General features: G+C 46.8%; 2 protein-coding genes and 1 long non-coding RNA gene across 10 annotated transcripts in view; 1 reads left to right on the forward strand and 2 right to left on the reverse strand.

The window, feature by feature from the left end:
* The window catches only part of LOC310837292 (uncharacterized protein), a 530,615-nt gene that overhangs the window by 115,606 nt on the left and 401,960 nt on the right, over positions 1-13,049 (forward strand). The gene's annotated exons all lie outside the window — the stretch shown is intronic.
* The window catches only part of LOC310837790 (class I histocompatibility antigen, F10 alpha chain-like), a 95,424-nt gene that overhangs the window by 19,679 nt on the left and 62,696 nt on the right, over positions 1-13,049 (reverse strand). Inside the window, exons 4-6 of one of the 8 annotated variants that reach the window (XM_083724921.1) lie at positions 9,947-9,985; positions 6,307-6,348; positions 5,280-5,764 (exon numbers count right to left, since the gene is read on the reverse strand). The exons of 6 other annotated variants lie outside the window; for them this stretch is intronic. In XM_083724921.1, the coding sequence (XP_083581047.1) occupies positions 5,682-5,764; positions 6,307-6,348; positions 9,947-9,985 (164 nt within the window). In that variant the 3' untranslated portion in view covers positions 5,280-5,681. Of the gene's footprint in view, positions 1-5,279; positions 5,765-6,306; positions 6,349-9,946; positions 9,986-12,015; positions 12,301-13,049 lie in introns of those variants that run through there. One more of the 8 variants, XM_083724915.1, reaches the window with a different exon arrangement.
* Positions 963-3,555, reverse strand: LOC310838224. Its single transcript, XR_014560824.1, has 2 exons — positions 1,792-3,555; positions 963-1,758 (listed from the first exon to the last, which is right to left on the reverse strand). It is a non-coding gene; the product is annotated as an uncharacterized lncRNA (long non-coding RNA).

Raw genomic sequence — 13,049 nt, forward strand, 5'->3', positions numbered from 1 at the left:
GGGGGGCGGAGGGGGGGCCGGGGGGGACCCCAGGTTCAATCCCCGCATCTCCGAGGGGGGGGTCTGTTAATGCCCCCCTCTCTGAAACTGGGGGGAGGGGCTGTGAGATCCTGAGCGAGGTGGACTCCTAGGCTGAGTCAGTGCAAGGCAGCCTCCTGGGTCTTCTTTCTAAAACGCCCTTGCATGGCTTCAAAGATGGCTCCCGTCTTCCTCCGTTGCCAGAGGCAGTAAATGCATGAGCATCCCACTCGCTGGGTGTCCCTCCCGTCCTCCTTGCATGCTTCCTTACTGGGGCATCTGGGTGGCCACTGGGAGACCGCCATGCTGGACTCAATGGGCCCTTTGGGGTGATCCAGCAGCCCTGCTCTTCTCCTGTGTCCCTCTGTCTAGTGGCAGGGGGTTCCAGCAGTTAACTGTGTGACTTGTAAAGAAATGCTCAGTGTTGCAACTAGGGCTGAACCTCAGGGTTGAGGTCAACACACACAGAGAGACACACACACAGAGAGAGAGCCCCCTTTGCCCAGCCAGCAAGACCCAGGGGCTGCCAAGCCTCTTCTGGAAGGCCCTGAGCCAAGGCTGGGTGCTTGGCCCAGAGAGTGCTTGGCCCACATCCCACTGCCAGAAGCCTGAACGCTTGAAACCTGAGCTAAGCATGGGACACACGCAGAAGCTGCTGCCTTTTCCAAGAAATCAGGAAAGAGACACGTAGTGGCCGCTCCTTGCCCAGCTACAAGGAAGCTTGTTGCAAGATGAGGCCGTGTGAAGGAGGAGGCTGGCTGTTTTGAGGGGGGCTCTCCAGGACCCACTTTTGGGACTCAGTGGGCTCAGTCACCTCCGGGACGTCTTATGCTTCACTTTTCACCTGCTCCATCTAGTTTTTCCTGGACAGGGATAGTCTGCCCACAAAGATCCATGTTCTGCTCACCTCCTGACAAGATTATTGTAACATGTGGTGTTTTCCCCAATACAGTAGGGATGCTTCAGCTGCTCCAAGATAAACCTGACAGGATTTCCACTGTCACAGCTCATTTAGGGCCAAATCTCACCAGGGCCAAAAGACCCTCTGCCTGTTTGTCTGGTTCTGAGTTCAATTCAAAGGGCTAGTCTTGTTTTAGAAAATCCTCGGTGGCTTGAGGCTCCTTCTCCTCCCCTGCTCTCCTCTGTGGAGACTTTTCTCCCTCTCCTTTCCCCTCTTCATGGAGGTGCAGTAGGCGACAACAACTAACGGCCAGGAGGAAAATGTTCGTTCTTCACAGACTTTTTAAAAAGTTTACAGGACTTTAGACATTATTTTTTTCCTGTTTTTGGTATCGTGTGGAAACAGCAACGAGTCTTCTTGCCCCTTAAAGGCTAAGAAATAGATTATGGCATAAAAACGTCCTTAGTGTGTTTCTCCGTTCCAAACTGGATTGTTTCCCAGGAGACTTTGCCCCCTTCTGCCCGCTCGGCAATCTCTGAGTCAGGTTGGAAAGTCCCAGGGCAGTTCCCAGAACAAGGCCAGAATGGTTCGGACTCCCTTTTTTATGTTTTGTTTTCCTTTTTACTTATAAGAAGAACAGCTGAGGGTGCAGTAAACATTCTTTGGTGAGTTACAGTAATCTAAATTTCGTTTGCATGCCAAGCTAGCAAAGGAATCTCAAGCGACAGCATCTCAGGCTGCTTGACTGACATTTCTCACAGGAATTGAAGAACGGAGGCAGATTTCGCTGAGAAAGTCCTCATCCTCCATTAACACTGGTGTTTGTGTGTGTTTGTTTCCTGCCCTCCCCCTCTCTCTCTCTGCCACAAAACACCCTCCCCCATTTCTCCACAGTCCCTAGTTGTCTTTCCTCGCTTTCCCCTTTTTGCGATCCTCCGCTGCCCCCTGCCGGCTGCTTTCTTCCCCGGCTGAAGTGGAAATCAGGTGATTTCTAGGAAATCCTTCAAGGGACCAGTTGAAGCAAGTCATGGGTTGCAAAAAAAAGAAAGAAAGGTCACGGTTCCCACATATGTCACAGCTTTGGAATCATTGAAAATGTGTGCAAGACAGTAAGAGCCGTGGCAAAATGACACAGGCAACTCCCCACATGCACGCGATATTCTTGCCCACAACCACAAGGCCTTGTGAGCAGACCCTCCCCAGAGCCCCAAGAGGATGTGTGCCCAGGCCAAGCCAGCCACTTCTTCCTTGGAGGGAGGGCAAAATGCCTGATGTGGTTTCCGTGCTTGATCACCATGTGCCAAAGTCAGGAAAGACCACAGACTGTCCTTCTGAAAGACGTTTCTGGGTACCGATCTCCCCGCCAGGCTGCAATCCTGGAGGGCTGTTGTGGCTTTTGGTTTGTCACTTGAGGGGGAAAAGGGGCATTTCTCAGTGTTGTGGGACTTCAACTGTTTAAGGCAGACCCAAGCTACTTTTTGGACTGCTAGAGGTGGCCACCAGTCAGTTTGCAAAAATCTAGGCTGAGACTTTTAATAATCTTCAGGCTGCAAGACATGATGTCATTCAGCCAGTAAAGAGACACACCAGCGAAACACCACCATTTTGTTTCCTCTTCTCCTCTGCAGCCTGGCCTTCACAAAATGGCTTCCGTTCTTGGCAGGCAGGCAGGAGGGTGGGGACCTGCCTTGCCCTCACCACTTTCCTCCCTTCAGGGGAGAGGCTTGTTCAGGGTGAGGCCGGCCAAGGGAGGGAGGGAAAGCCACAGCAGCTCCCACCATAACACAGCCTGTTTGAGAGGAATTAATATATAGATTTGGCTGTTTGTCGGGTGATGGTTTTGTCCCCCCTCACAAGCAGTGACTGGGGCTTGTTATGTATTGAAGTTCTCACCCTGATCACCAGGGGTATTGTGTATATAGTTTTCACTCAGGTCCACGTCAGTTAATTTAGGCGGGAAACCCTGGGTTGTTGTTGTTACAGTGTGACAGCCGGCTGCCTATAAAAGCAGGCCGGCTGAGTTGTTTGCTGTTCAGTTCAGTTCCAGCTTACTTATAAAGAACCACTTGGAGGAATCTTTGTGTCGTCTGCTTTGTCAACCCATTACTTAATAGATCTCATCCACTCTTCCACTTCTCCCACCTCTTTCTGCTGTAGAAACCGGCTGTTCACGGCTGAATCGGAACAAACATCAACCAGATCTTCTGCAGATTGCCGTTTGCTCCGATTTAGCAGTAAAGAGTGGATTTTCTGGGGGGAAGCAGCAGGGCAAACAGAACATGGCTCGGGCCAGGGCTTTTTCCAGCCAGAACTCAGTTCCTTCACCTCTCAGGTGGGCACCTTTGCCATCCTAAGAGAATAAGGGTAGCCTTCATGGCGAGTTCCAGCACCCCTTTTTCTAGAAAAATAGCACTCTCCCCAGGGGCCCTAGAAGGCCTTCACACTCCAACAGCCCCAGGAAGCTTCAACCACCTCCCAGTGAGACCAGACTCTCCCCAGTGGCACCTGGTAGTGGCATTTTGAAATGGATGTTGAGATTCCCCCTCCCACCAAATGCTGGACCCCATCTGGCAAATGTCCTTCTGCTAGAATGCCATGGTCCCCCTGACTCACCCGGGAAATATAAATCACCATTTCACCATTTCTTGCAGGAAATCCACTGGGGGCTGGCCATAGTCCGAGCCTGAGCACTTTCCACAAGAAATGAAATGCTGTTATGATTGACTGATTTCACAAAATGTATGTGCCGCCTGATGCCTTCTCAACTCACACATTTCAATCAAAGGGGAGGAGGAAGAGATATTCCAACGCTGAATTTACAGTGGTGCCTCGCAAGACGAAATTAATCCGTTCCGTGAGTCTCTTCTTGCGGTTTTTTCGTCTTGCGAAGCATGGCTATTAGCGGCTTAGAGGCTTAGCGGCTATTAACGGCTTAGCAGCTATTAACGGCTTAGCGGCTTTAAGAAAAAGGAAACAAACTCGCAAGACGTTTGGTCTTGTGAAGCAAGCCCATAGGGAAATTCGTCTTGCGGAACGACTCAAAAAATGGAAAACTCTTTCGTCTAGTGAGTTTTTCGTCTTGCGAGGCATTCGTCTTGCAGGGCACCACTGTATTGACATTGAAAACCATTCATTCATTCTTCTTCTTTTTTTAAAAAAACACCTTTCATAAATTGTAAATGAGCAACATAAATGCTACATGCAAGGAAAAGTCAAATGTTACCAGCATTTCACCAGCAGGCCTTATAATTCAACAATAAATTCCGTTTTTAAACATCCCAGTCACAGTGGTAGTGTGGATCTCAAAAGGACACATCTGAGGTGCCAAAGGGCAGGGCAAAGAGGTCTTTGTTTGTTTGTTTTTAGCAAACAATAGAAGCTGTAAAGTGAAGGTGTCAGACCCACCTCTGTGCACGGAGATGCCACCATTTAGGAGCTGCCACAGATAACACTCTTTCCTGGGCCACGGGCACCCCAAGCGTCTGTGAGGAGCGCAAGGTCTGGGGCAGCACCGAGATCCACACTGAATTGCAGTCGGGATAATCTGATTTTGGTGTGGTAGAACTTTCTTCAGGGGAGTGGGAATGAGGAGGAAGGGGGCACCTTAAGAGACATGAAAATGTTAGGATTTGGGAGCAGGTGTGTGAAATGTAATGGCCAGTGTGCTGGACTAGGAGCTGGGAGACCAGGGTTCAAATTCCCCCTCGCCCATGAAGCTCACTGGGTGACGTTGGGCCAGTCATTGCCTCTCAGCCTAACCTACCTCGCAGGGTTGTTGTGGAGAATACAATGAGTGGAGGAGAACCATTCAGGGTCGTAGCTCAGGGCTGGAACCTTGCATGCAGGCGGCTCCAGGTTCAATCCACAGCACCTCCAGGTAGGACCAGGAGGGAACCTTTTAGGAAATCCTGGACAGCCACTGCCAGTCAGTGCAGGCACTCTAGAGCTAGATGGACCGATGGCTCCCTGACTCAGTGTAAGGGAACTTCCTGTCTTCCTCCTGTGACTCTCTCTCTGGGCAGAAGAAACACACTTCCAGTCCCCACCCAAGAATACATCACCCAGATTGACTGGATAATGCCTTCAGCAGTATGAAATTAAAGCTGATGACCAACAAGGTCTGCCCTGCAGGGGCCTCTTCTCCGGCCTGCGGACTGGAGGCACGTCCATTTGCCCTAGGAGTTCCCGCTCTCCTCCTCTGGGTTCAGCACCAACGTCCCGCCTGGCCAGGGCACCTCGGAACAGAGTTGGCAAGGAGGCCGGATGGCTTCTTCCCTGCATCTGGAGCCCCTGTTAAAATCTGTTTGAGGGTGTTATTGGGTTGTGATTTTATCCTGTGAACCGCCCTGAGGTCTGCGGGTATAGGGCAACATACAAATTTAATAAATGAGCAATAACAATGCCTGTCACGGGGCAATAAAAACCCCTTTCGCCCAATTCAGTCCGCAGCTGATAGCACCAAACCTCTTGGGCAACAGTAATTTGGCCCTTTTCCTCACAGTCTCCTTTTGCTGTTCCTTTGGTGGCAGGATGGCCAGTTTAAGGTCACTTAACGGAGTGTCTTGAGAGGCTGAAATGGTTTTTGACTCCTCGGAGGTCAAATTCCTGTCCCTTTGTTCTTTTTGTGTAGTCTGTTGTTTTCACTGCAGAGGGGGAGATAGTTCTGGATGCCAACCACATTCCCATCTCAAAGCAGCCCTGAGGAGCCGGTCAGCCTGGAGGCCTCTCCCCACTGGGATGGTCAGGTTTGGAGGCAGACATTTCATAAAGGGAAATAATCTGAAGGTGGCTTCCCTCCTCGTTGAAAATTCCTCATTTCTATTTCTGTGCTGCCTTGAATGTCCCCTGCAGGAGCAACAAGAGGAACAAGCATGATGAAGCTGTCAGTATTGGGGCATTTGATGGCACAGAGGCCACCTGCTGCAATCCCTTGACCTATCAAGCCATGCTAAAAATAAACATACTCAGAGCAAATACTTAAGGTTTCCAGAGGAGGCAGCAGCAACTCAGCCAAGCCTCTCACTTTAGGGAAGGTGGGAAATACACAGGGACGCTAAGCAGCCCAATCCAGAATATAAATCCCTTCTTGTTGGTCAGACCCTGGGTAGAACCCCTGGGCTTCTTGGGAGGAAGGGCGAGATATACATTGAATAATAAATAATAAATTCAAAGTAACAGAGGAACAAGATCCTCCACAAAATCAGGCGGCAGCAGAGACGGACTTTCTTTGCGCACGTGTGTGCAGAAGTTAGTCTCACTTGCGGCTGAATCCAGATGGTTTTATCATTCCCAGAAAGTAGAAGCCCCCCATCTCCAAAAGAATGATCCCTTCCCCACAGAGGCCTGTTTTCAAGGAGGGCACCCATCCCCATCCACTCCCCACTTACCGACGGAGGAGCTGGTGGAGCTGGGGGGCTCCTGGCTGCTTGCTGCAAAAAGGAGAAAATAAAGAGATTGCGTATCACTGCCTGTGTTTTAGGGAGGGAGCTCTCATTTCCACTTGAATCTTTCCTCTCTGCTTCCACACACACACATACCCCTCCATGCCCCGTTAAGTCCAAATGTCAACATACGTCTCAGTCTACAACCTCCTAAGATTATACAGTAAAATTATACAGGAATAATAATTCGGGATGCTTTGCAACCATCAGTGCAGTTCTCCATATGTTGCCTGGATACACTATTATCTGTGCGTGTACATGTGCAAATGATTCTGCAGTGCTCCAATGTCGCCTTAAGTTGTGTTTTCTGTGAAGTCCCATTGTACGTAGCAAAACTCACCCACCAAGGCCAGCCCAATACATTTTGATACCTGAGGCGGGCCCCAAAATGGCCTCCCACTCCCCACCAGGGAAGAAGGGGCGAGGGATGATTTATACCCAGGGCATAGGGAGAAAGAGTGACATGGGGATCTGGTGCCCTGCTGAATCCTGCCGCCTGAGGCAGTCGCCTCCCCTTGCCTCCTGGGTGGGCTGGCCCTGTCATACACCATTCTCCTGAAACGGAAGTGCCTTGTGTTTTTCACTGTTCCTAAATGTTTAGCTTTGGAACGGACTGTGGCTAAAAACACACACTCTCCTTTCATGCTCATTGGGTGGTTATAGGATGCTGGAGACAGAGACCCTGCTCCAGAAATCGTGATGGGTCTTTGATCGCCTGTGACCTCTGACCTAGGGTTGCCATACGTATTGGAAATCCCTTTGATAATATTTCTTGGAATTTTATGAAGAAAAATCTTAAGGGAATGGGAGTGGGACGGGGGTTTGAAAATGGTATAGAAGCAGTTTATTCAGAACAAAAAGCAAAATTGATAGTTAATAATGTGGTGTCTGAAGAGTTTAGAATAGAAAAAGGAACATGACAGGGATGCCCTATCTCTCCATTGTTATTTATTTCGGTCCTGGAGGTGCTTTTGAACATGATTAGAAGGGACCGGTTGATTCAAGGAATTAAGGTCGGAGCCAAACAATATAAACTTAAAGCATTTGCAGATGACTTGGTGTTGACATTACAAAGGGTGTTAGAATTGATTCAAGAATTTGGTCATGTGGCAGGTTTTAAACTGAACAAACAAAAAACTAAGGTCCTAGAGAAAAATATGACAATAATGGAAAAGGAAAGGTTTCAGAAGGAGACAGATTTAACTGTGGTTAAGAAAGTGAAATACCTAGGGATTAACATGACGGCTAAAAATTTGAATTTGTTTAAAGATAACTATGAGAAATGTTGGATAGAAGTCAAGAAAGATCTGGAAATATGATCAAAATTGAAGCTTTCCTTGTTAGGCCGGATCGCTGCTATAAAAATGAATGTATTGCCAAAAATGTTGTTTTTGTTCCAAACTTTACAGATTGTGGACAAGATGGATTGTTTCAGGAGGTGGCAAAGAGATATTTCTAAATTTGTCTGGCAGGGCAAAAAGCCCAGAATAAAATTTAAAATATTGACTGATGCTAAAGAAAGAGGGGGGTTTGCCCTGCCAGACATGAAGCTGTACTATGAATCAGCAGCATTCTGCTGGTTGAAAGACTGGCTACTTCTTGAGAACACTGACATTTTGGATTTGGAAGGGTTCAATAATGCTTTTGGGTGGCATGCATACTTGTGGTATGACAAGGTAAAAGCTAATCGAGCATTCAAAAACCATATTGTCAGGAAAGCTGTGTTTAATGTCTGGATAAGATATAAAGACTTATTGGAAAACAAGACCCCAAGGTGGTTATCACCTATGGAGGCTAAGGCTTTGAAAAAACTCAATATGGAGGCCAAATGGCCGAAATATTGGGAGATACTAGAACAAGATCGAGACACAATGAAATTGCAGAGTTTTGAGAAACTAAAAGATAAAGTGCGAGATTGGTTACACTATTATCAAATTAGAGAGGCCTTTAACTTGGACAAAAAATAGGCTTCCAGGTGGAAAAATCGAAATTAGAAACAGAATTGTTGGAACCTAAAACTAAGTTACTTTCGAGAATGTACAACTTGCTGTTAAAATGGAATACTCAGGATGAAACAGTTAAATCAGCTATGATTAAATGGGCACAGGACATTGGTCATAACATTATGTTTGCTGACTGGGAAAAGTTGTGGACCACCGATATGAAGTTTACGGCATGTAATGCCTTGAGAGAAAATATTATGAAAATGATCTATAGGTGGTACATGACCCCAGTCAAGCTTGCAAAAATTTATCACCTGCCCGACAACAAATGCTGGAAATGTAAAGAAACTGAGGGAACATTCTTTCACCTTTGGTGGACATGCCCAAAGGTTAAGGCTTTCTGGGAAATGATCTATAATGAACTAAAAAAGGTATTTAAGTATACCTTTCCTAAGAAACCAGAGGCCTTCCTTCTGGGCATTGTCGGCCAATTGGTGCCAAAGAAAGATAGAACACTCTTTATGTATGTTACAACCGCAGCACGAATACTTATCGCAAAGTATTGGAAGACACAAGATTTGCCCACTCTGGAAGAATGGCAGATGCAAGTGATAGACTATATGGACTTGGCAGAAATGACTGGCAGAATCCGAGACCTGGGAGAAGAGTTGGTGGAAGAGGATTGGAAGAAATTCAAAGAATATCTCCAAAAACATTGTAAAATGTTTGAATGTTAAAATTATGTTGGATATAAAGAAAATATGGCACCAGTGACATAGTAAAAAGAAATATGTAAAAATGTTTTAAGAAAAAAAGGGTAAGATCAGAGTAAAATTATGTCGAAACTAAACAAAGGATACAAGGGATTAAATTATAAAGAATATGTAAGAATGTATCTTAAAAGAAAGGGAAAACAGAAGACATAACAGGTTGGAATGTACAATATTGATTAAGATTTGAAAAAGGGTAAGGAGCTGCTAAACTCGATTGAGTAAAGGGGAACGCAGGAAAGGGAGATGCGAGGAAGTCAGGAAAGAGGGTCATAAAGATAAGAATCAAAAAACCTATTTTTCTTTAATCTTTGTTCTTTTTTATTTTTTCTGTTATATGTTTTTATATTGTTCTTTTATGTTGTTCTTTATTGTATTTCTCTGATGTTCTGTTTGATTCTAATATTTGTTTTATTATATAAAATTAAAATAAATATTTATAATAAAAAAAAAGGAAATCCCAGATATGTCCTCTTTTGGGGGGTCTACATGCCCATCTGGGGGGATTTCTACACTTTTAAGCTAATGTCGGGGGGGGTGTTAAAAAAAAACACTTGTTTGCATGTGAGCAACTTGGGCTCTGTCTCTGTCAACTCTGGCACTGTTTTTTTTTTGGGGGGGGGCGAGCTCAATAACCTTTTGGGCTATTGTGCAAATAAAAGCTCAACAACATGCCAACCCTTCTGTGAATACTATATCACAGGCAGTTAGCACCTAGTGGCTGCTATAAATCTCCAGGGCGAACCTGATGACTGAACCCTTGTCCACTCTGGCACCTGCCGTCACCAATATATTCATGCAACAACTAAAATGCTTCCCCACTTTTTCAAAAACAAAAATGAATGCTTTTCAAAGGAAAAGGGAGTCACTCACTTGACGTTCTTTCATAGGCTGCTTCCACTGGCACTCTCCCTACAGAAACAGAGTAAGAAAAGCAGATCAGGGATAGGATGGAGCGTGGGAGGCGGGGATTCCAAATTTTGGCATTGCACAGGGCGCTGCTGAAATTTGACATTACACTGCTGCTAGTTATATAGAATCATAGAATCATAGAGTTGGAAGAGACCACAAGGGCCATCGAGTCCAACCCCCTGCCAAGCAGGAAACACCATCAGAGCACTCCTGACATATGGTTGTCAAGCCTCTGCTTAAAGACCTCCAAAGAAGGAGACTCCACCACACTCCTTGGCAGCAAATTCCACTGTCGAACAGCTCTTACTGTCAGGAAGTTCTTCCTAATGTTTAGGTGGAATCTTCTTTCTTGTAGTTTGGAACCATTGCTCCGTGTCCGCTTCTCTGGAGCAGCAGAAAACAACCTTTCTCCCTCCTCTATGTGACATCCTTTTATATATTTTATATATTTGAATATGAATTGCTGAAAATGTGTTATGGTCCATTGCCCAGGGATGCCATTTTATTTCTGGTGCCCACAGCGCTTTCATAACATTTGATATGTCCCCACTGCTTGAGAAGGGTTGGAAACCCCAGCTGTAGATCGCTACCATCACAGATCTACAGGACACACGGCGACTCAATCACCAACAATTGTACTGTGGACTCAGTTATACACTGCAAGTGAAACATTTTAAATGTGTTGTAAAGTGCAATGTATTCATGTGACACCAGATGGCGACAGTGAGCTATGCCAAATTCAATGCCTTTTTCAATACGGTTTTTAAAAACTGTATTTCATTTTCACAGCATTTTTTAAAAATATGTGTACATTCCAGCTTAGTATCCATGTGTAAATCTGGGCTAGAGGTCAGGGATATTTGTGTCTCTGTCAATGTTGCTGGACTTTGGTCCCCAGCAGCCAGCATGGCTAACTGTCAGGGTTGACGAGAATTGTGGTCCATATGGGAGTCTGGAGGGCCACAAATTCTCCATCGTGGGTCTAGATGACAGGTACTTGCCACCCCCTTGGCATTTCGGAGCCATTATTACATTATGTAACCCACATGAATCCTGCTTCCCAAACATATCAGAATAGGGGGCAGGAGGCAGTGGGGAAGAACAGTTAGGGTACTTTCTGGTTGGTATTCCACAGGTCATTTAAGGGGTGGAGGGGACTTGTGAGGGGGCTGCCAGGAAGGTTTTTCCACCAGCACATTCTCAGTCAGGACAGACAAAACCCAGCAAATCCACCCAGAGTTTACTTACTGCGGACAAAGTACCAGTAGATCACAGCAGCCACCCCAACTACTCCCACCACAGCCGCAGCCACAACGCCCCCGACAATGTTTCCCGGAGTGGCAAAAGAATAGCCTCCCTTGGCTAAAAGCAAACAAAAGATATTTCTGTTCAGACACTGGTGGCAGCTCCCAAAGCCTCATCCAGACATCCCACAATTTTTTTTTTGAGGAGAGATGCTGCGTACTAAATCTGAGACCTCCCATGCGCAAAGCAATGTGCTATGGCAGTGCTCTCTAGAATGCCCTCCCCTCTAAGGCTACCCATCACTCACCATTAGATGGCTTCAGAGAAGACCAGAAGTACCAATGATTAGGAGTGGCATTCAGCAACCTCATGGAACACCACATACTTATATCAATAAAACTGGTAAGATTTCTCACCTCCCAGAGAGGGTCCCTCTCCTTCCAAAGATTGCTCTTCAAACTCAACTCTTTGAACACCACGCCCTCCCTACGTCCCTGAACCTAAATCACATCTCCTCTTTTGCACCCCCAAAATATGGACGATGTCACATGGAGTATTAGCCTATAATAGCGCTGAAGTCCCTCGTTCGACTCTAGGTGGACGTTCTCCTCCTAGAATCCAGCAAAGAAGGCCATCCAAGAGGTTGGGTGGTCATCTATCATGGATGCTTTAGCTGAGATTCCTGCATTGCAGGGGGGTGGATTTGATAACCCTTGGGGTCCTTTCCAACAACTCTATTGTGATTCTCTGATTCCTCCTCCTGCCCCTCTCCTGTCGTTTCTCACCAGGCTCCTCCCAGGCCAAGACCAGAGGCTGTGTTAGGCTGACATGCTCTATGTGGCAATAATAGTGGTTCCTGTCCTGGGGGTCCACGTCAATGCTGAGCCAGGCGTGGTAGGTCCCGTTGGAATTGGGAGCGACGTCCCTGCGGAAAGTGGCATGCTCCATGACCTTCCCGTCCATCCTCCAGGTGGTGTCAATCTCTCTGGGGTAGAAGCCATAGGCCTGGCAGATGAGGGACTCCTGGCTGTCTGGAAGGGCCTGACGTGTCACCTTCCCCACTGGGAGCTCTGCCAAAAACAAAGGAACCTCTCCAGTAGCTGGCAGGATGGATGGTGCAATTCACATGGTCATCCAGTGCCATCCTGACCTGAAATTCGATTACTGATGCCTTCAACATCCCCAAGAGATGACAAGGTCAGAGGAGAGAAATTATCGACTTCCCTTGTGTTTCGTCAGACTTACAACTTCCTGTCCTCCACAAATATGCTTAAGGTCTTTGTAGTGAATATCATCAATAGATGAATTGACCCATGGCTCAGACCGATTATGTCCCCATACCTGTCCCCATAGATGTTCCACTATGAAACCTTTCTCCATTTTTAAAAGAAATTATTCAGACAAACCCCATGGGTCTCCCTGCTAAGGGCCTGTGATACCCAAAGCAATCTGAAGCTCCTGTGTGGCTGTTGCAGAGACTGAAAGTCCCTGCTTCCCCACAATTGTCTAAGTTCCCCCACTTCAGGGTTTTCTCCAAGCAATCTGAGACTGCGCTTGCATGAAGCTAACTTCTCCTCTGCCCTCTTCATGCCTCTCCTGGTTCTTTGAGACCAAGGAGGAGGCGAGCTGGTCACAGCAGGAGGGTGAGACTCCCTGGATTCTTCAGCAGCCTGCCTCGCTTCTGTCTCCCAGCCTCCCTCCTCTCCAGCCTCCGCTTCTGCCTCTGATTCTGGACTGCTCTCTGCCACAGACTCTCTCAGCTCACTAAGCCCTGTTACCTCTTCACATTCTGATAGTTCCCAGTCTTCTCCCTCTTCTC

Source organism: Podarcis gaigeae, assembly GCF_964106915.1.
Source record: "Podarcis gaigeae genome assembly, chromosome: 2".
Taxonomy (NCBI): domain Eukaryota; kingdom Metazoa; phylum Chordata; class Lepidosauria; order Squamata; family Lacertidae; genus Podarcis; species Podarcis gaigeae.